Source organism: Pelodiscus sinensis, chromosome 19 (assembly GCF_049634645.1).
Source record: "Pelodiscus sinensis isolate JC-2024 chromosome 19, ASM4963464v1, whole genome shotgun sequence".
NCBI classification, from domain to species: domain Eukaryota; kingdom Metazoa; phylum Chordata; order Testudines; family Trionychidae; genus Pelodiscus; species Pelodiscus sinensis.
Genome location: NC_134729.1, coordinates 4,446,475 through 4,466,763, shown reverse-complemented (window position 1 = coordinate 4,466,763; position 20,289 = coordinate 4,446,475). Strand labels below are relative to the sequence as shown.

Sequence of the window (20,289 nt, the reverse complement as noted above, 5' to 3'; positions counted from 1 at the left end):
CAACCAACTCAATGTGCAGCAGCAGTAAAAAAAACAAAAACAAAAAAACCCACCACCAAACAGAATGTGTGGAATCATTGAAAAAGGGATCGCGAATAAGACAGAGAATATCTTATTGCCTCTGTGTAAATCCATGGTGCACCCACACCTTGAATACTGTGTGCAGATGTGGTCACTTCCTCTCAAAAACAAACCAACCAACCACCCACCACCCTGAGCACTGGAAAAAGCTCAGAAAAGGGTAACAAAAATGATTAGAGGTTTAGAATGACTGCCATATAGAAAGAGAATAAAAAAACCTGACTTTTCATCTTAGAAAAGAGGAAACTAAGGGAGGATATGATACAAGTCTATATAATCATGACTGGTGTGGAGAAAGTAAATAAGGAAAATTTACTTGTTCCCATAGGAACTAGGGGTCAGCAAATGAAATTAATAGGGAGCAGGTTTAAAACGAACAAAAAGTAGCATTTCTTCACGCAATGGACAGTCAACCTGTGGAACTCCTTGCCAGAGAATGTTGAGAAGACTATGATTTTAACAGGGTTCAGAAAAGAACTAGATACATTCATAAAAGTTAGGTCCCTCAATGGCTATTAGCCAGGATGGGTAGGGATGATGTCCCTAGCCTCTGTTTGTCAGAAGCTGGGAATGGGCAACAGTTGCGATCACTTGATTCCCAGTTCTTTTCATTCCCTCTGAGGCATCTAGTATTGGTCACTGTCGGAAGACAGGATACTGGGCTAGTTGGACCTTTAGTCTGACACTGTAAGGCCGTTCTTATGTTCAAAGAGCGCTTTCAGCCACTCATCTAATGTAGATCTGTTGAGTGTCTGAATAATGGCTGCCACCTCCTCTGGTAATCTTGTTACAAGAGAAGAGCGAACTGGACAAAACCCATAATAAACAGGCTTACAGAACAGCAGGCTGAGTTCTAGCCCCCATTAGGGCGATACATTTGTAGGAGTGTACCTAGGAAGCACCTTCATCTGTACTAAAGACAGCAGGAGACAGCATTCCCAGAGCAGTTATAGCCACAATGGGATGAGTTTGTGATTCTGTGCTTGAAGGAGCAGAGTCCAAATATCACACCACTCTGAACAATTTGTTACAAGTAACACCTAAGTGCCCTAACACATTGTGCATTTAACTGCACTCGCGTCATCAGCTTCACTGGTTCCCATTTGAGCGGTTCATTCAATAAAGCAAAGGAGGTGAGGAAAAACATTTAAAAGAACAAGAAAATGTGATTGTTAAACTAAAAAATCTAGAGGGACATGGGGAAAGGTGTTGTACCTGGAGCTGCTTTAAACTGTTTACATTTATTAGATTTCAAATTGATTAGAGCAACTTTTTACTGGTTCCTACCTCTTTAAAATGCCCTGACAATAGAATGGCCTCTTCAAAGGAGATGAAAACTATTCAACTAATTTTCACACCCAGAGACAGAGGCAGGTCGGTGTCATTACAAAACACTCAGCATCCCTCAAAGAAACACTACTTTTCAAAAAAGGTTTACAAACAGTTTCAAATACAGAGATTTCCAATTTTTTAAAAAAGTTACATTTCTGCACGCAAAGGAAATTAAAAATAGAAACACATCTTAGAATAAAATTATTATTTGTTCAAAATGTAAATGGATTATAGAAGTCCAAAATGACAGAAAAGTAACTTCATCCTAATATTTTATATTAGTCTCTCGCTTTTAGCCATGAGGAAATAATGAATTCCATGCTGGAGCTCATACACATAAGTATTCTTCAGGGGATAGTCAGTCCTGTGTCAAACATCTCCCATTACATTTTGATTAACCTTGGGCATGTTTTAAAATCTGGTTTTAGATAAAAACGAGGCAAGGGTGAAGAATCAGCAACGTTCAAACCTACCTACAACACCTTAAAAGAATAGTGCTATCTGAATTACAACAGATTTTCATTCACACCTCAAGCAGCAATTGTGCATAGGATTTGGTGTCCTTTTAAAAACTCTGCAACAAGAATGCTACAGGCAGGAGGGAAAGGATTATTTTTCCTTCTGTGGAAGAACTCTGTTCTCACAAATCAGAGCTAGTAATGGCTCTATCCACAGTTCCTACACCTCAAGTTCAGATGTAGACAGCTCTACGCAGCTTTGCCTAGGTAAACCATACTGTTACCTTAAGTCAGCACAGTGAGAGCTAGGGAGGGGATAATTTAGTCACAACCAACCACTCCTACTCAAGAATTTGTGAAACCCAAAAAGCCTGCTGGGTGCATTTCAGAGCAACTGCATGTCAGGGCGGTCTGTCACAAGTTTACGATCCACTAAAGAAATTCTGCCCGATACACAGACCTGTCCACCCCCAGACAGTCAAGGGCAGCGGGCTGGGAGAGGGCAGTGGGAGAGAGAGCAGAGCAGGCTGCTGGGTCACTCCGACTGCCACCGCCAATGAGTGCGGGGGGGGGGGGGGGGAGCCCTGCTATTGCCCTGATCATGCCCCCCAGTAATACCCCAACTTGCACTGCTTGGAGGAGCAGTGGCAGGAAGGGGTGGAACAGAGGCAGGGCATGAGTGGGGCCTGCATTAGGGTGGGGGTGGAGAGTTGCCTTGGGCTCCATGCCTCCCTAAGGTCAGCCTTGGCTGAATGCCTTCGACATCCATTGAGTACAACAGCATCTCAGGGTGAATGAACCAGGAAGTCAGCCTGAGCCTTCTTGGTAAAGCAGCTGTGACCCAAAGCACATCTCTTCCAAACACCTACTAATGTAGCTTTTAAGGTCTGCAGTGGGAGCATCTGGTAGTTTATTCCATTCAAAGACATTTTGCCTTTTCTCACTTTTGCTTCCTGCATTAATTGGCCAGTAGCTCAATGGAACGCAGACACCCTTTTCTCCTAGCTGGAGCTTTCAAATGGGAGACACGTGAGAACGCTCATTTACCCAGATCTCCTCCATAGTTCTAAGCGCCAGTCAGGGGCTGAGGACTGGTGTGACATTTACCAGAGTACCTCTGATGTATTCTATTTACCTCCGGAAGTTATAGTTTCCCCCTGTGGACAATGTTCAATGCCAGTTTCATATCCTGCTCCCTCCCCAAATCCTCATCACATACCCCCTTTTGTGAGACTGCTATTTTTATGGGGAAAATCAGCTATAAATATCTTTTCAGTCTTCACACCTTACATGTAGGCACTTACTGGTTTCCCGAAGAGTATAGCTCCACTAATATTGGGCTTCTTTCTCAGGCAAAACAGTGCATTAGTCACACATACGCTAGCTCTACTGAGTTTTCTCTCATGCCCACATCAGGAGCAGTCCCTCCCTATTCTTAAGCAGCCTAAATCAGAGCGTGCATTTCTTTGTAAGCACAGTGCATTAGCCTGCATTTAACAGCTTTCTTACTAGCCTCTAGCAAGAGGGGGTCCAGTGCCAAACTGAGCAGCAAACCAATAAGTGAAAATATACCCCTCCCCCCATTTCTGAATCCAGTTTCAAATCAGGTCTGTGTTACAAAAAAACAAAAACAAAAAAAACCACACACTAATAATCACACCGAGGGGGCTGTAATTAGGAAAGACAATCCTCATATGTATTGAGACCAAGGAACTGAAAGGCGAGTGGGCATGCAAGTGAGGAGACATAAGCCTTGAGCACTCTTATTACAGAAGGGAAAACAAATCCATGTTTCCCACTCCCAGCCCTCCTTTCCAGTAGCCTGTGCCATCAACACAGACACGCACAGGCCATTAGGTAGAGAAACTCCTGTCCCCAGCAACCCAGTGGGAGGGGGAGGAGGCAGCACCCTTGGGTTAAAATCGCCATGACTGCCAGCACTATTCTTCACCTTGTCACTTCCCATTATCCTAAGCCAACAGGCCTGTATTCACAGCTACTCAAGTTAGAAGAGGGGAGGTAGGTTTTTAAGGGGATGGGGGAAGGAGCAGCAGCCGCAAGGGGAGCAAACATACCAGGCTGCTAGATGCAAATGCATCTCTCTCTCTGGGACACGCACACAGTTGAATACTGAGTCATGCAGGTATTCTGCTCCAGCTTTCTGAAACAAACATGGGAGTTAAGGCTTCCAAATATTAGTGCTTGGCATACATATGCTCAAAAAACTTAAGACAATCTGCTACTATTAAATTAGGAGTAGCCACAACCCCTGCCTTAGGAAAAGGTGTGCCCACATTCATCTTTGCCTGTCAGAGTGACACATCCCAAGTCAAAGGGATCACAGGGGCACCACTGGACAGATATTACAACGTTTATTTTAAATGACATGCAAGCACTAATGAGGTACAGGCTGCCGCTCTGGCAGGGCTCTAATGGCTTCTAAAGACGTTGAGGGCCAGTACTGGGTTCTCAGGCTATTTAGAGAGATACCCCCTAAGGTCTATACACTGTGATGCCAGAGGTTCCTTTTTAATACACATGATGTAATAAAGAATTTTAGCAGCATGGATTTGGGACTCTTCCGTATCATTCACAAAAATAAGTTGTACCGGTCAACCCAAGTGAGGACTCAACATTCTATGCCACACCAACACACTGTCCTTACATGATGAGTGTTACAGCAAAGTATTTTTCAACTGTTTTTAAAAATGGGGCTTTTTTAATCCTTCCACCTGTAAATCTAGATCAGGGATCGGCAACCTTTCTGAACTGGCACGCCAAGATTTAACCCTCCTGCCCTGGGCTGCGTCGCTTTCCTGGGAGGCTCCACTCCAGCTTTCCCTGGGGGAGGGGAAGGGTGAGAGAAGCAGATTGCGCACTTCCCCGGAAGCCAGATGCGGTGTGGAGCTTCAGGGCTTCCCACCCCTGCAGGAAGCTAGCGCTGGCTCCAATCTTGTGGGGGGCAGGATGCTGGATCGCCAGCACAGGCTGGGATCAGGTTGACTGAGGGGGGAAATGGGCAAGGCAAGGGTGGGCGGCTGACCCCAGGGTGTCCAGCCCTGATGGGGGTGGGATCCATAGCATCCTCACCTTCCTGCCAGGAACCCAGGCATCCAGGGGCCAAAGTGGCTTTGAGGCAGGGGGATCCCTCAAGCGGTTTCCTCTCGCCTCAGCCACCTCTACTGTTGCCCATCCCTGGAGCCGCAGCCCAGGTAGCACTCACCTTCACTTGTGCCCCAGAGCAAGCTCCCCTCCTCCCAGGGCTGCCACTCCCCAGCCTGACTCCAGCCTGCCCCTGGCAGCTGGCTCAGGGGTGCCTCACTCCCCCATGCAGCTCAGGCACCCCCGGAGCAGCCCTGCTCCCCCACATGGCCCAGCCACCCTGGAGCAGCCCAGGCATCCGGAGCAGCTCCATTCTGCCACATGGTCCAGTCACCCTCCGAGCAGCCCCACTCCGCCATGTGGCCAGCTGCCCCTGAAGCAGCCACTGGCCACACAGCCCAGCCTGAGTGGCTGCCGCAGAGCAGGAACTGGGGCCGTGGTGAGACTGCCCAAGCAGGGACAGCCTCACCATGACCCAGCTCAAGTCACAGTACATGGGGCAGACACCTGCCACACAGCCCTGCCAACCAGGCCATGTGCCACTCAAAATTGGCTCATGTGCCATACATTGCCAACCCTTGATCGATCAGAGTTTCCCAACCTATGGGTCGGGGACCCAAATCTGGGTCCCCATTACATTTCAAAAGGGTCGCCAAGTGTCTCCCCAGGTGGCATTGCCCCCCTTCCTCTCCCCGTTTTTGAATTACCTTGGGTTACCAAGTCTTCCTGAATTGTCAGAATGGTCCCCATCTGGAAAAGGTTGGAAACCACTGAATGCTCTAGTTACTGTTAGTCCAACTGCACATAACTCAGAGGGAGACATAAAATCCTCTACAAAGTATCTAGAGCAACGTTTTAAAAATACCTAAAAACACTAAGACTGAAACCAGCCAGTATCACGGGAGTTTTGAGAAAAAAAAAAAAAGTCTGTACACTTGCCCCTAGAAAGCTTTCCTTTCCAAATGTAGAGCTCCAGTTTGTAGCCCACCCCGTCACAAAGTACAAGATATCTTGTAGTGGTCTATGACCGAACAGTAACGACCATGCTGAACCTCAATTCAGCATTACTCTGAGGAGAAAAAGCCTTGCTGCGGCAGACTGATTTTTAAGAATTCCCAGTTGTAAGAAGCTATTCAGCTATTTGGCACATTCAAAGCAGTCTTGGTGGGGAAGAGATAGCAGGCAGAACATGAAGGAGCTGCTCAAAGATGCAGGATATACACAAATTATATGGATCCAAACACCACAATGGTGAAGGGATGTGTTTATGTACGTACATACATACGTGAGCACACAGAGTGAAGATAATCCCCAGCAGCACCTTTTATACAGACTGTACAACAGGGCACTATGGAGGGCAAAAACAATAGCAAAGGGACAGAAATTAAGCATGAAAAAGATAGAAGGTATAACTGGAGAGAGCCCTTTAAAACTTCTCCAGCTGCTGTAGCAAAAAAAGGCTGCTGTACCAAGAGAGCTGCAATTCTGCGAAGGGACGGTAAGACAGGTCTACAACATAAGCAGAGGGAAACAAGGTCTAGGAAGCAGCTAGAAAGTCCACAGAAAGTTTTAAAAATAAGACGTAACAGGGAATGGTACTTGCTGCTACAGTGAGCCGGGAACCAGTCCTAATATCTCCTGAACCAACTAAAGAGCACCCGAAGACCATGCTTCGTGGATTTATAGCTGTTTCCATATGAGAGGCAGGGAGGAAGCTTCACTTTCCACATGACACCTAAATTTATGGAAGGCTTAGGAAGTCTCAGACAGGAATACCAACACGAAGCTCTTGTCCTGACACCATTCTAGCTCAGTATAAGCCATTTGCAGTTACCAGCAATATCACAGAGCACACATTGGTTATTATAATAAATTAAATGTAAATCCCTCGTTGGCTGCTGAAAAGGACTTCTTTTTCAGGGAGTTTTCTCCTTCCTGACTTGCCAACATCAGCACTTTGCTGCTTTGGTGGTTAATATTTTCACATCCGGCATTGGCGGGGGGTGCTTGAAAAGACTGCAGGCAGAAGAATTATCCAGGAAAAGGATTCCTCCTCGGTACATTATTATAAGCTTGTTGGAAGCCAAACAATTAAACCAATTGTTTTCTCTCTCTCATTTAGATATTTTGCACACACAACATTTCTGCTGGGCTCCTGACCCCTGCTCTCCCTCAATACCACACAAACGTCATGAAATAATCAGCCTGCCAGCTCTGTCCACCTAATCTCAAATGATAAGTGCAATGGTTCTCATCTGCCACTTGTAAAACAAACCCTCATTAAAGATAATTAAACCAGCATTCGTTTGGAGCAGCGACCACATTGCTTTTTCTTCCTCACCACAAAGATGGCTTGTTCCACCAAAACATGTTACCTACCATCACTGCAGATTAGTAACCATATAGGCAAGTCTATGGAGTTCTTAAAGCAATGCACAGGCATTACCGAAACATCACAACAGCCATGAGAGGTGGCCAAGTTTGCACTCCATTTTACAGATGGGGAAACGGACACAAAGGTGGAGAAAATCACCTGAGTCCATGTGAGTGCAGAGAACGGGCCCTAGAAGTCCTGCCTCCTAGTTCTCCACAATCTAACTAGCTGATGAGATCATCTCTTAAGACATGTATAATACAAAAAAAAAAAAAAAAAAAATCACTCTTCTTTGCAATTGGCTTCTTCCTGCCTAACTCACTTGATGGTCTCGCAACCTGGTGTTTTGGACAAAATCATAGAACACTAGAACTGGAAGGGACTTCGAGAGGTCATCGAGTTCAGTCTCTAGCACCATCTAGATGGTTTGACAGGTGTCTGTCTAACCCACTCTTAAATATCTCCAGCAATGGAGATTCCACAACTCCCCTAGGCAATTTATTGCAGTGTTTTATCACCGTGACAGGCAGGAAGTTTTTCCTGATGTCTGACCTAAACCTCCCTTGCTGAAATTTAAGCTCATTGCTTCTTGTCCTATCCTCAGAGGCCAAGGAGAACAATTTTTCTCCCTCCTCCTTATAAGACCCTTTTAGATACTTGAAAACTGCTATCATGTCCCCTCTTAGTCTTCTCTTTTCTAAACTAAACAAGCCCAGTTCTTTCAGTCTTCCCTCATAGGTTATGTTTTCTAGACCTTTAATCATTTTTGTTGCTTTGCTCTGGACCTTCTCCAATTTCTCCAAATCCTTCTTGAAATGTGGTGCCCAGAATTGGACACAATACTCCAATTGAGACCTAATCAGCACAGAGTAGAGCAGAAGAATGACTTTTCATGTCTTGCTCACAACACTCCTGTTAATGCAGCCCAGAATGAGGTTTGCCTTTTTTGTAAGTGTCACACTGTTGACTCATGTTTAACTTGTCATCCACTATGACCCCTAAATCACTTTCAGCAGTATGCTTTCCTAGACAATCACTTCCCATTCTGTATGTGTGAAACTGATTGTTCTTTCCTAAGTGGTGTTTGTCCTTATTAAACTTCATTCTATTTACCTCAGACCATTTCTCTAGTTTGTCCAGATAATTTTGACCCTATCCTCCAACGCACATGAAGCCCCTCCCAGCTTGGTATCATCTTCAAACTTAATAATCTTACTCTCTATGCCATCATCCAAATCACTGATGAAGATACAGTACAGAACCAGCCCCAAAATAGACCCCTGCGGAACCCCAATTGTTATGCTCTTCCAGCAGGATTGTGAACCGTTAACTACCCTCTGAGGACAGTTACCCAGCCAGTTATGCTCCCACCTTATAGTAGCCCCATCTAGGTTGTATTTCTCTAGTTTATTGATAAGAAGGTCATGCAAGACTATGTCAAATACCTCACTAATGTCTAAGTATATCACGTCCTCCACTTTTCTCTTATCCACAGGGTTGATTATCAAAGAAAGCTATCGGATTGGTTTGACATAATATATCAGTACTCTTTGTACTACAGACCGCCACTCCCACATGAGGTATCACTGAGGTAATGGGATAGAAACCAACGTGTATGCACGTACATGCACACTTCAATAGACTTCTTTTTTCCATTCACAGCTCTGGGAGTGTTTCCAGTGGGTAGGAACTGGGATCCAAGACTCCTGGATTCTATTTGCAATCCTGCCTCAAATCAATGCTTGATCTCGAAGCACAGTTGTTTCATCTCTCTGATCTCAACATCTATGGTGCTGAGGGTTAATCAGCCAACTGTCAGTAAGGCAGTTTGAGACGCCACATTAAAGAGGAGACATAAAAGCCAATTATTTTGGTCATCTGCTTCAGATAGGGAAAGGTATTTGATAATGCAGTGCAGGATGGGAGGGGGCCTTCGGGCTTTTATGTTATCCCAAGAGCTTTGGCTTTCCATTTGGTGGACACCCCCCCAGCAGGAGACTTACAAGGCTATTTTATCAAGCCCTTGGAGAAATGCTTCTGCATCACAAACTACCACAAAGCCTACCTATAAAACATGCAGCTGCACTCCTGCCCCCGGGAGCCAAGACCTCTCAGCATTATAGGGAGAAGGAAATTTACAAATATGTGTATGGGGGAAGCAGGTGTCAAGGGAGGGCTTCAGGTCACAGAATGTGCGTTAACATGAGGCCTCAAAAGAGATTATGGGGACGGCGAGTTAATACTAGGGGGAGACGAACATTTGCTTGGTTTTATTTTAAAAATGTATGTGATGGGGCATGTATCACTAAGACACATACAAGCACCTACCTCTTTTGACAAAACCAACCTTTTTCTGCTAAGTCCCTTCTGAACAACGGGGGCCCTTCCTCCCTTTTAGGTGGAGAGAAAGGATTTTAAACTTCAAAGATTTCACCCCAGAGGGCTAGTCAGGGGGTTCAAAGCTACAGAGGAGTTCTCAGCTACTAATGCAGCTCTGCATTTGCTCCCTGCTCTCAGCAGGTCTGAGCCAACCCCCCCGCCTTAAGTTATGATTCTCTCACCCCAACCCCCCTTCTCCCAAACAAATTTGAATAGGAAATGAAGTGTGGCTTTATGGAGACAATGGTTTATTGTAAAGTTTTTGCTGTGACACAGGGTATAAGAACCTGCCAAGATGCATGTAAACATTAGCAACTGCCAGGATCCTCTGTAATGAAAAGCTATAAAGAACACCCAGGTGGGAAGCACAATACTACAGGCTAATTAAAGTAACCAATAATATTCCTCACAGGAATGCAAGAGTGTTCCGCTCAGTGGGAGAAGTCACTGCTAGGCCTATGAACTCAGCCTCCTGATGGAACAGAAACAAACAAACAAAAAGAGACGCATTGCTGCAAAGGCTGCCATTACCACTGGACACCTCACTTTGGCACAACAACAACATTTGGAGCTAAACCACAAGCCTGGAAGTCAGGCAAACTGGCTGCTAGACCCAGCTCTGCCATGGATTTGTGACCTTAGGCGAGGTGTTGCCCCTCCTGGTAAGCCACCATCTGTAGAAGGGAATCAGTTTGTAAATGAACTTAGCCTGACATTTCAATTTGTAAAGCACTCATTCAGATCCGACTCAGCACTTGGCTGCTCTGGATTTCTTCAAGACCCTGGAGCAAAGAGCAGTCACTGAAGGCCCTCTAAGAAATGCAGAGTGCTGTTACTCCACCCAAAGCAAGCTGCAGCCATGAATGCTGACAAGGCATATATCCTTCCTGAGAAACGACAGCTCCTAGTGACAGGGTTAATGATGTTTGAGCAGCCTCTCACCCTGACCTGCCCTTCCACATATTCCAGCTTTAATGCACTTGCCTGATTCTCCCATCCCTAAAGGGATGGGGGAGGGGGAGGAACAGTGGCCTCCAACACCAGTTATTTTCTACATCACTGAACTTCCTGGCTCCACATTTGCCGAGCCTGGCAATTCATTCAGACTTGATGAAGAAACAGACGCATTAAAATGTCCACGGGACAAACCCCATGGGAGCAGAGGGGTTTTATTTCAATGGCGGAGGGAAGATGACAAACCTATTCCCTTACACTCCCTCTCAAAGAGGGTTTCCAAATCCTACTAGCACAGCCGTTGCAACTAGGCAGGATTTTTCTTCACTGCCCTAACGTGTTGTGCGGTGTCATCGTGCACCGTTAAATCACAGCTGCCCTTCAGCCCAGAGGAGGTGGTTATTCCTGAGCTGCTATGTCAATGTAAGAGCGTATTCTTGATCCCCCTTTACTCTCTGCCTCCCCCAAACAGGACCAGATACAACTCTTTTCACCCATCCATTTTACTCTCTCCTCCTGAAGAGCATTTCTGTCCTGGGGACTGTCGTACTGATGAGGATGCCTGTGCTCCCATAGTCTTCTTTTCCCTCTTTACATTTATAGGGTGACAGCTCACATGCCATCCTGTCTCCAAAGAGCTCTGGGCACTCCAGGCAAAGTAGAATTGTGCATCCTTTGCTGTATTTCCAATCAGAGTGCACGCACGCACACACGTTTGAGCCTGAAGGTGCAGGGGACCTACAACTCTGTCTAGCACTTTCAATCATTTGATGCATTACAGTTTTGAGTCACTTTTCAAACTGAGCTTTATCCTCTCATCCCAGGAGAAGACGTTACTGTGGGGAAAAAGTTCAGCTGTGAAGACTGAATCAGGTCTATCCACCTATACAACACAAATCAAATGTCTGAGAACAATCCTGTTATAAGCCTCCTCCACCGTCTCCTGCTTCCCACATTGTATGAGGAGCTCATCTGGACAGCCCCGGAACAGAGCCCTCTATCAACCTGGGCAGTCAGGCTTCCTCAAACCCAACAAAATTAAACCCAAGCAAATAGAAGAAAGGTCTTGGTGTAAGGAAAATGATACTGACAAGAATCCCCTGGGGGTGTGGTACATGGAGCACGGTATCAGTGACGGGAGGCAAAGTCTCAGGAGGCAAGACGACTTAGAATTGTCTCTATTCTGTGCACTATGCTAATCTTTAGGTGCAGACAGTGTCCTAGAGGCCAATGCACCTTACCTTCTTGGAGACTGAAGAGACATTCAAACCAAATCTTTGAGCCCTTTCCTTTAATTTATCCATGTTTACCTACAAAGACACAGGAAAGAGTTTAACGTTTAAGTCATTGTCACTTCAACTGTAAGATTAGGGAAGCTGAAAAACTGTGCTTGGGAGAGGGCAGCTCGTGGCAGACGGGTCTCAGGGCAGACAGCAGCCCATTCTGCTGGGTGTGTGGAAAACCTGGTGGAGCAACACTCCTGTTAGCACTCCCTCTTTGTGTTAGGTCCGCAGACTCAGCAGCGACACCTGTCAGCTGAAAAGGGGAAAGGATCCACAAGGCAGGAAACAGTGGCCCAAATAAAGCGGCCGCAAACTTCCAGAGAGCTGTATTCTGCTCCCATGCTTCATTAACAGGCATGTCTTAAAGCTTCAGACTTGGCCCAAAGGATAATGCTACAGAGGGTGAATTCAGCAACTTTAACAGATTCCTCATCTTTACACAGTAAACCGAATGCACTTCATTCTCTTCTTTCAGCAGCCAGATACAATTAACTCAGCGGAATGAAACACTGCCTCTCGGACAAACACACCAGCCATCTCTCTCCAGCTCCGGCCATTTGCAGTAACCTCTACACTTCATTCTTACTCTTCAGGAACTACTAGGACACAGCTAGTCAAGCCCCTCACTTTGTCCAGGTCACAAGCAATGGGGTTTCCCTTGGGGGAAGTATCACACAGTCCAATGAAGCCCAGTTTTGGCTTTCACTCTACAGTATGTAGCACCATGGAGGAAACGGAAGTGCCTGATACCAACTTTCTTATGAGCAGAATTTGCAAAACATCTTCCAAAAACACTCAGCACAAGAGAAACCTGGTCTAGACAAAAATCTTGCTTAAATGAGCTTTCTGTTGCATCCTGCAACAATTCATCATGATCAAACACAAAGGTACTATGTGGTAGTACAGGCTGCACATAACTTTCAGCCCTCCCTGTACTTTAATACCTTACATTACAGTCAATATCTGGAGGTAGAACAGTGCACCATTTGGACCTTAGAAAAGAAGGATCATTTACTGTAGGAAAATAGCAGGCTGTACAAAATCTAGCAATGCACACAATCAATTCAAGCAAAAAGGACAAACACAGAACACAAGGCACACAAGCGAGAAGCTCGCATGCAATATTAATAAAATATCTGCCTTTATTCCTTCAGGCATTTAGTTCTAAAGCCAGCTTATCCATGAGTGCGGTCAGCTGAGAGAGGCAGCCAAATATTGCAAAGGAGGGATCCTAGCAAGCTTAATGCTCATATAACCTTAAGCAACCCCATGCATATCCTACCTGGTTTATTTTGGGGGTGTACTATTTACTCCTGGGGATGGAGACTTGTCTGAACAAGCTAAACACTTTGGCATTGTGTTTAGGGGACATGAACAGCTATAATTATAAGCAACATGCATTCCTTACCGTAGGCTTGCCGTCTGCAGACAGACCTGAGATTAGGAAAGGGGAGGAAACAGTTAGTGACCAGAAATGACAAGAACAGTTTTACACAGAGTTCTCTGACCTCCTTGACAACGGTGTAGTTTAAACAATCGCCACTGAATCATGACTGAACAGAACTAGCTAGGTAGCTCACTAGAACGTGAGGGAGAAACACAAGTCAGAGAGCCAAGAATTGAAGTCCATTTTAATCCTGGCTCTGACACGATCTCACTGCGTGACCCTGGCGCAAAGTCACTTCATCCCAGACTCAATTTTCCCATCTGTACAAATACATATAGCCCTCCGCCACCTCACAAGAGGAGTTTGACAATTCTGAGTTATATTTTTCCAAGACGACCAGCTCCTGCTGATTGCACATGGCAGCTGGGCACTAAGCAAGGATCTAGCTATTAGTGTCCAGCCAATTTTAGGCCCAAGTAAGAGGCACACTGGAATAGGGCAGCTCGGAGCCACTCTGAAAAAGAACCATCAATGGTGTGCTTCCATTTTTCTATCTTGTGTTCATCCAGCCCACTAATTCTGGTGATCACTAGGGAAAGGAACTTAAAAGCAGTAGGAAGAACACGAGAGCCCATTTGACTCACTTTGGATAGGAAGTGTTAAATATTTGCTGAAGGGCAATTCCACAGGCTAGCACTTGACTTGCTTACCTTTAGTCGAAGCTGTGGACATACCAAAGCTGTTGAAAGTAAACAGATTTTCGTCAGACTCAGAGCTACAAGATAGGGTAAGAAAGCATCAGACTCGCCAAGCATAAGATGTAGCATGAGCTTTCCCGTCAAAAATTCTTCATGAGAGCACTTGAGACAAATTGGCCTTTGGGTGGGGTTAGCTGGCGACACTCCAGCGAATCCTACAGCTGTTGTGATTGCTGCTGTCTTTTCTGGGCAAAATGAAAATACCTGCAGGGATGGCATCATCGCCATTGTTCCATAAAGCAGCCTCAAAACCCCTCACATTGCACATTTCCGTTGCTACTCCATATCACAGGGAGAACGCAACATTCCTGGTGGTTTAGGATCAGGGCCAGTGGCACAGATAAAGTGTGCTATGCTAGCGGTAGCAAATCAGGTTTAAAGGTACAGTCCAGGTGCCGAATACCAAACACTTGCCTCATATTTTGAGCAGCATCTTCCCCTGCCTTAGCCACCTGGGAAACTCAGGAGGGCAGGCAGGCAATGTCACCTAGCAGTTACAACTCAGGCTTCTGCTCTAGGACTCCCAGTTTGTATTCTGTGCTCTGCCAATAATGATCTTGATCAAGTCCCTTCTGCACACCATGGGTCAATTTCCCCCATCTGTAAGTGGTGATAAACGACTTCCCTGTCCCAGGGGGAAGGCACCAATGCAGGGGCTGTGAGGCATCAGTCGTTGATACTTGACAAGTGCAGCATACTAGGACAAGCATCAAGGACTATAAAGTGGGCAAAGTCTTTCAGAAATGCAGGTCAGCAGCTTTCCAAAAGGCATTCCAATTAAGCAGCAGCCTTCTCCTTCCATGCACATCAAAAATCCAGAGACTTTCAACCCCCAAAACTGTCCTAGGCCCCACATTGTGGTGCCAAGAATCCATACTAAATTATCACTAAGACCTATCACTGAGACCAGCAGCCTCACACTAAATCAGGAAAGGTGACAGCGCTCCACCCAGAGACTTACCGAGCCGCTCGCGCCGCCTTCTTACTCTCCAAGCTCACGGGGACATTGAATCTCTCAGCTCGTTTCTGCATTCTCTGAAACAGGGTGAAGAAACAGGGCAAGGCTTAATCCAATGACACGGATAGCCAGTTCAGAGATGCCTCTCAAAGCAGGGGCACCTGCATTTGGTTTCCAAAAAAGCATTACCAAACAAGCAAGGGGGCCAAGAGGCCACTCAATCTGTGGCCTATAATTTAATGAAAGGGGTCAGGATTCCTGCACTCCATTCCCAGGTTTGCCAGAAACTCACTATGACAAGCAAGTTTCTTCACCTCTTTGTGCCTCAGCTCCTCCTCCCTGCTTAAAGCAGAGTGATTTCCCATCCTCAAAGGTGGATTGTGAGGACTGAAGGATCCTGGAGAAGGCATTACAGGAGGAAAACCATACTAAAGGTGTGTAAAATCATCTCAGATCTGCCTTAATAGAGTGATAGAGGAGAGACCTGCATCTGACCGGCTTTGCCCTCAGCCCAGAGGGAGAGAGAAGCTACTGCATGATCTGGATCATGGCAATTCCTTAAACTTTTGAGATACAGGCCCAGAAATAAAGGAGATACATTGTTATGGCCTTGAACAACATAATCATCATTTATCTGATCCCAAAGAACATTTTTCTCTGGTGAAGTCCTGGGCACCTGCAGCTCCCCAACTTCAAATCTGAGCCAAGGGCATTGGGCACCTCACTTGGCCAGAGCAGGTCACATCTGTATGGAAAGGGACTTGCCAAAGGTGAGAGATTAGCATGCTGACCCAGAGGCAAAAGGATGGGCTTGTTTCTTTTTTAGCTTAGGGGGAGGGATAGCTCAGTGGTTTGAGCATTGGCCTGCTAAACCCAGGGTTGTGAGTTCGATCCTTGTAGAAGCCATTTAGGGATCTGGGATGGTACTTGGTCCTGCTGTGAAGGCAGGGGACTGGACTTGACCTTTCAAGGTCCCTTCCAGTTCTAGGAGATAATAATAATAATGGAGATTGCCTATTATTATACCATACAAATCTGCTGCTTGGGCAGAAGACCGAAATGCCAAGCCAGCGAGACAGAACCTTGCACATCTCATTCATGGAGAACCTCTTGCAAATAAGCAGCAGCCTGGGCACTGACTACAAAGGCGGCAGCAGGTTCAACAGGCCTCAGTTGATTTGCAAAAAAGGCAAACAAAAAAATTGTTTTTAAAGAAGTGAAACGAAGGAGAAAGACGCAGGAAAAGAAGGGCTATTCATTGTTCCTTGAATCTTAGAACAAGTCTTGGAGGGTGACTGGCACAATTCACACAGCCTGGCTCAGCCTTTCAAGGGGAGTTTATCACTTAGTGAAAATACGATACATGCTGAAATTCTCCAGCCTGACATCCCGTCCCCACAGACAAAGCTCTCCTGGACCTAGATGCACATTCTCCCTCGGAAAGTAGCGAAAGATGAAAGTGTTGAAAGCACAGGGTGCTTGTATGTTTATATACACTCACAAACACTTATAACATTTAAGTATTTTTACAATTAAACAAAGATAAATTTGATCAGCCAATCAGTGCCTTATTATTACTCGTACAAGACCATGAAGTTAATTTGGTGCTTTACAGTTAAGAAGAACTGGGAATTTTAGTGCCAAGGACTAAAAAGTAGCTGAAGTAACTAGCATCGAGCATGGAAAAACGTATGTGACTGTATACCCATGAGAGGGGATGTGATAAGAGGTATACAAAATCATGGTCTAGCAAAGCCAGACCAAGCTCTGCAACTCACCTCCCACAGCACAAGAAGAATATGTTTAGTGAAACAAAGGGAGCATGTTTAAAGCTGGTAACAGGAAATATTTGTTCATGCATTAGCCTGATAAACTCATTGCCAAAACTTAGCAAGGTTCAGAAAAGGACTAGCCATTTATACGAACAATAAGAGTATCCAGAGTTGTTACAGCAAACAATGAAACTACAGACAAGAGCTTTGGAAGGGCTATACACCCTCCTGCTTTTGGGCACATGCCAGCCTGGGTATTATGGGCTAGGAGAGGGGGAATTTATCTGCATATTTTTGCATCTACCACTGAAACAGCTAGTATTGGAAACTGCTGGGGGTAGAATATTGGAGTAGACGAAACACTGGTTTGATCCAGGCAATGCTTGTGTTCTTAACTACTTACTAAATCTTTGTTACACTAAGCTCCTTATGGTATTAAAACAGAATTTTAGAAAACGTGATTTACTTAGGCTCGTACTTTACATTTCTTTGCATTTCATTTGTTTGGACCAATGAGGCCCAGGAAGCTGAAATGAATTGCACTGGATCACCTATCAAGCCAGTGGCCGAGTTGGGATTAGAACCCAGGAGTCCTGGAAACTTCAGAGGGATGCCACTCTACATAGATCTGCTCCAGTTGGTGTCTACGCACCTTGATTAAAAAGGTACATGAAACAAGTTTACATGATAAATACAGGTTTTCTTTGTGAACTGGTCTTGGCAGAGTTTGGAACTGAAAACAAGGATGTAGGTATGCTGTCAGCAAATGCATTTAATGAGCTGTTTAAGCAGCTAATGCCAAAGGCATCGCACAAAGCAAGCAAGACAGCCCTCCTTTCTGATTTGTTCCAGTTCCACCTCAGATCAGTTTCTTCGTATTTTCCCTCATTATTCCCCAAGTTGAAATCATAATCCTCCATTTGCGACATCACCCCCTGGTTGCTGTGGAGCTGTTTGTGTCACAAACAGAAGATTAGAACTTCAAGGTGGTGGCTGAACAGCAGGGAGACACGAATTGAGTTTTCAGACCTGGTTATGGAGAATAAGAAGGGAAAAGAAACAAGACAGCAAAGTTCCCGACAGCATATTCTCTATCCTCTCCAGCTGGACATGTCTCAAGGAATCCAAGATATTCCACAGCCTAACAGAGCTGGCAACAGCCGTCCAGCGATAAGGCTCTAAATCCTAGAGACATCAGGAACAGAAATGCAGCTTATACACCCTTGTGGTAACGAAGGGAGGTTTGTCTTTGGGTCCTTCTCTAGCAACCCCCTCCGCCAACTCACGTTAGAGGACACTATGGATGGAATTCTTCCACTGACTGCAATACAATCACAACCTAGGGATGAATTTAGGTGCATGGAATATAATGGCAGACATGAGAAAGGAGGGAAATGGATGCAAACAGACAACTGACAAAAACAGGTCTTAATAATCTGGTGTCAAAATAAAATGCACCAAGAGTTCAAACATCTCTTGAAAACAATCTGCAGCCTAAAGCAACATAGAATCACAGTATAAAACCTTGAAAAGCTGAACAGGGGGTTTACAAAGGAAGTTCTGATAGGGAAGTTAAGGGAAGGTTCCCCAAATGTGAAAACATATACACAGGTTAAAACAGGTACTCCTGAAAGGAGGGAAGGGATAGGGAATAAGACAGGAACCTTACCTCCATCTGTGGTATTTCTGATGTTATTTTCACCACTTTCTTTTCCGCACTCCTAGAAGATGGGGGGAAAGGGAGAGATGGATCAGAGCCAGGAACCTATACTTACCATTCTAATTTCCAAACAAAGAATTCCTATTAGTTTAAGATAGCATGTCCCAGTAGCAAAGATACTGGGTTACCTCCCTCCACCTCTGCTATTAGCAACACACCCCAACCATCACTGGATTCATGATCTACAGAATGAAAGGACCCTCAGCCATCACCCCCAAGACACAAACACTCCTCCAGCCCTTTGCAAGGCAAACCTTTGTAATGTGGCATCTAGGCACCAAAGAGAACGTGAGGGATGGAAATACAATCCTTACCCAAGGTTAGGGGCAAGACAGAGAGGGAAGGACTTTCCTCGTGAAGCCACATGGGTCCTACCTATAGTGTGACTAGTGGGGTAGGCTTGGACCTGGCAGCCAGGATTCCTATATCCCATTCGGGGTTCTGCCAGGGAGCATGGCCTAGTAGCCAGAGAAGATCCAGGGGTTCAAGCACTCTTGAATTCTACTCCAGTTCTGTCACCGATGCAACCTCAAAAGGGTGGAAGGCTCTTTGCCTTGGAGCAAACTGTTGATGCTCCCCAAGTCACAGCAGGAAGGGGAAACTCTGAGCACTCTGAGAAACTTGCTTGAGAGGGGATACAGAAATGTGAAGTATAACCATTCTTGCACACACCCAAGAATAACCTCCTGCACACACCCAAGAAAACCTATCTCCCAGAGGCTCTCAACTGTAATGTTCAGCTCCCATCAGAAGCCCAAATCCTGGACCACGTGCCCCTTTACAGCGATTTGTTTACAAAGGATTGCTCTGTTCCAGTTCACAGCACAGCCACAGGTTACTTCCCCCAGATCAGCACCAGCTTCTTCAGCTCAGGGGATAATTCAGATGCACGCTTCTTTAACAATGCACAGTTGGCTACAGTGAAGATCGGCACAGAGACTAAACACAAATATAATGGAGTGGGCGTACTCCCAAGTTTATGCTCTAAAAATAGGGGTGAGGTTTGAGGGAGAAAACAAAGGAGGAAAAGACAAAGTTCGGAAGTTCCCAGGTTCCTCCTCCCTCAAATAACTCCCATAAACCAGTGGATCATAACCAGCCTCATTAAGGTCTCCCATTTAGAGAAATGTGCTGCCTTTGTTCCAGATCCCTGGACAGTTTTCCCATTTTATGCTCTGAAAGGTAGTAATGGTTTAATTACACTTTCACAGGAAGCAATTCAGAACAGGAACCAGGACTTGTTACTCTCCAGCCACCTCCTGGCCTACTTGTTTGGGATGCAGATAAAGGACGCCCCCTGCTGTTCAAAATTAAATACTAAACTCAAATTAGCTTGAATCAGTTCTACCACGTTAGCAGCCACTATCAGATTCTCTCATGTCTTTCACAGTAACAATTTAACTACCAGTAAGACAGCAATAATGCAAGCAAATACTCAAAGACCAGGCCTCTGCACCACTTATGTGCTATCCCAACAGCTTACGTGAGGCTTTGTTCTGACACACAGCACAGGACTGAATGTCAAGAAGGCAATATTAACAAGCTCTTGTTAACTATTTGCACAGGGTAACAAAACACATGCTGGGGACACCCTCCTGTAGTGAGGGGTGAGAGTTAGGCAGAGGACTGGGAGGAAAGAACTCCTGATTTCCAATTGCAGCAGAGACAATAACTCCCTTTGTGGCCTTGGAAAAGTCACTTTACCTCTCTACACCCTGGTTTTACCATCCA

General features: G+C 45.4%; 1 protein-coding gene across 4 annotated transcripts in view; it reads right to left on the bottom strand.

Annotated features, from left to right (window-relative positions):
• Positions 1-20,289, bottom strand: part of SARNP (SAP domain containing ribonucleoprotein) — a 51,943-nt gene that overhangs the window by 21,975 nt on the left and 9,679 nt on the right. The window contains exons 5-11 of one of the 4 annotated variants that reach the window (XM_075901944.1): positions 18,508-18,559; positions 15,070-15,143; positions 14,061-14,089; positions 13,372-13,397; positions 11,922-11,990; positions 5,681-5,723; positions 3,862-4,028 (exon numbers count right to left, since the gene is read on the bottom strand). In XM_075901944.1, coding sequence (XP_075758059.1) covers positions 3,877-4,028; positions 5,681-5,723; positions 11,922-11,990; positions 13,372-13,397; positions 14,061-14,089; positions 15,070-15,143; positions 18,508-18,559 — 445 coding nt within the window. In that variant the 3' untranslated portion in view covers positions 3,862-3,876. Of the gene's footprint in view, positions 1-3,861; positions 4,033-5,680; positions 5,724-11,921; positions 11,991-13,371; positions 13,398-14,060; positions 14,090-15,069; positions 15,144-18,507; positions 18,560-20,289 lie in introns of those variants that run through there. The other 3 variants (XM_075901946.1, XM_075901945.1, XM_075901947.1) reach the window with 3 other exon arrangements.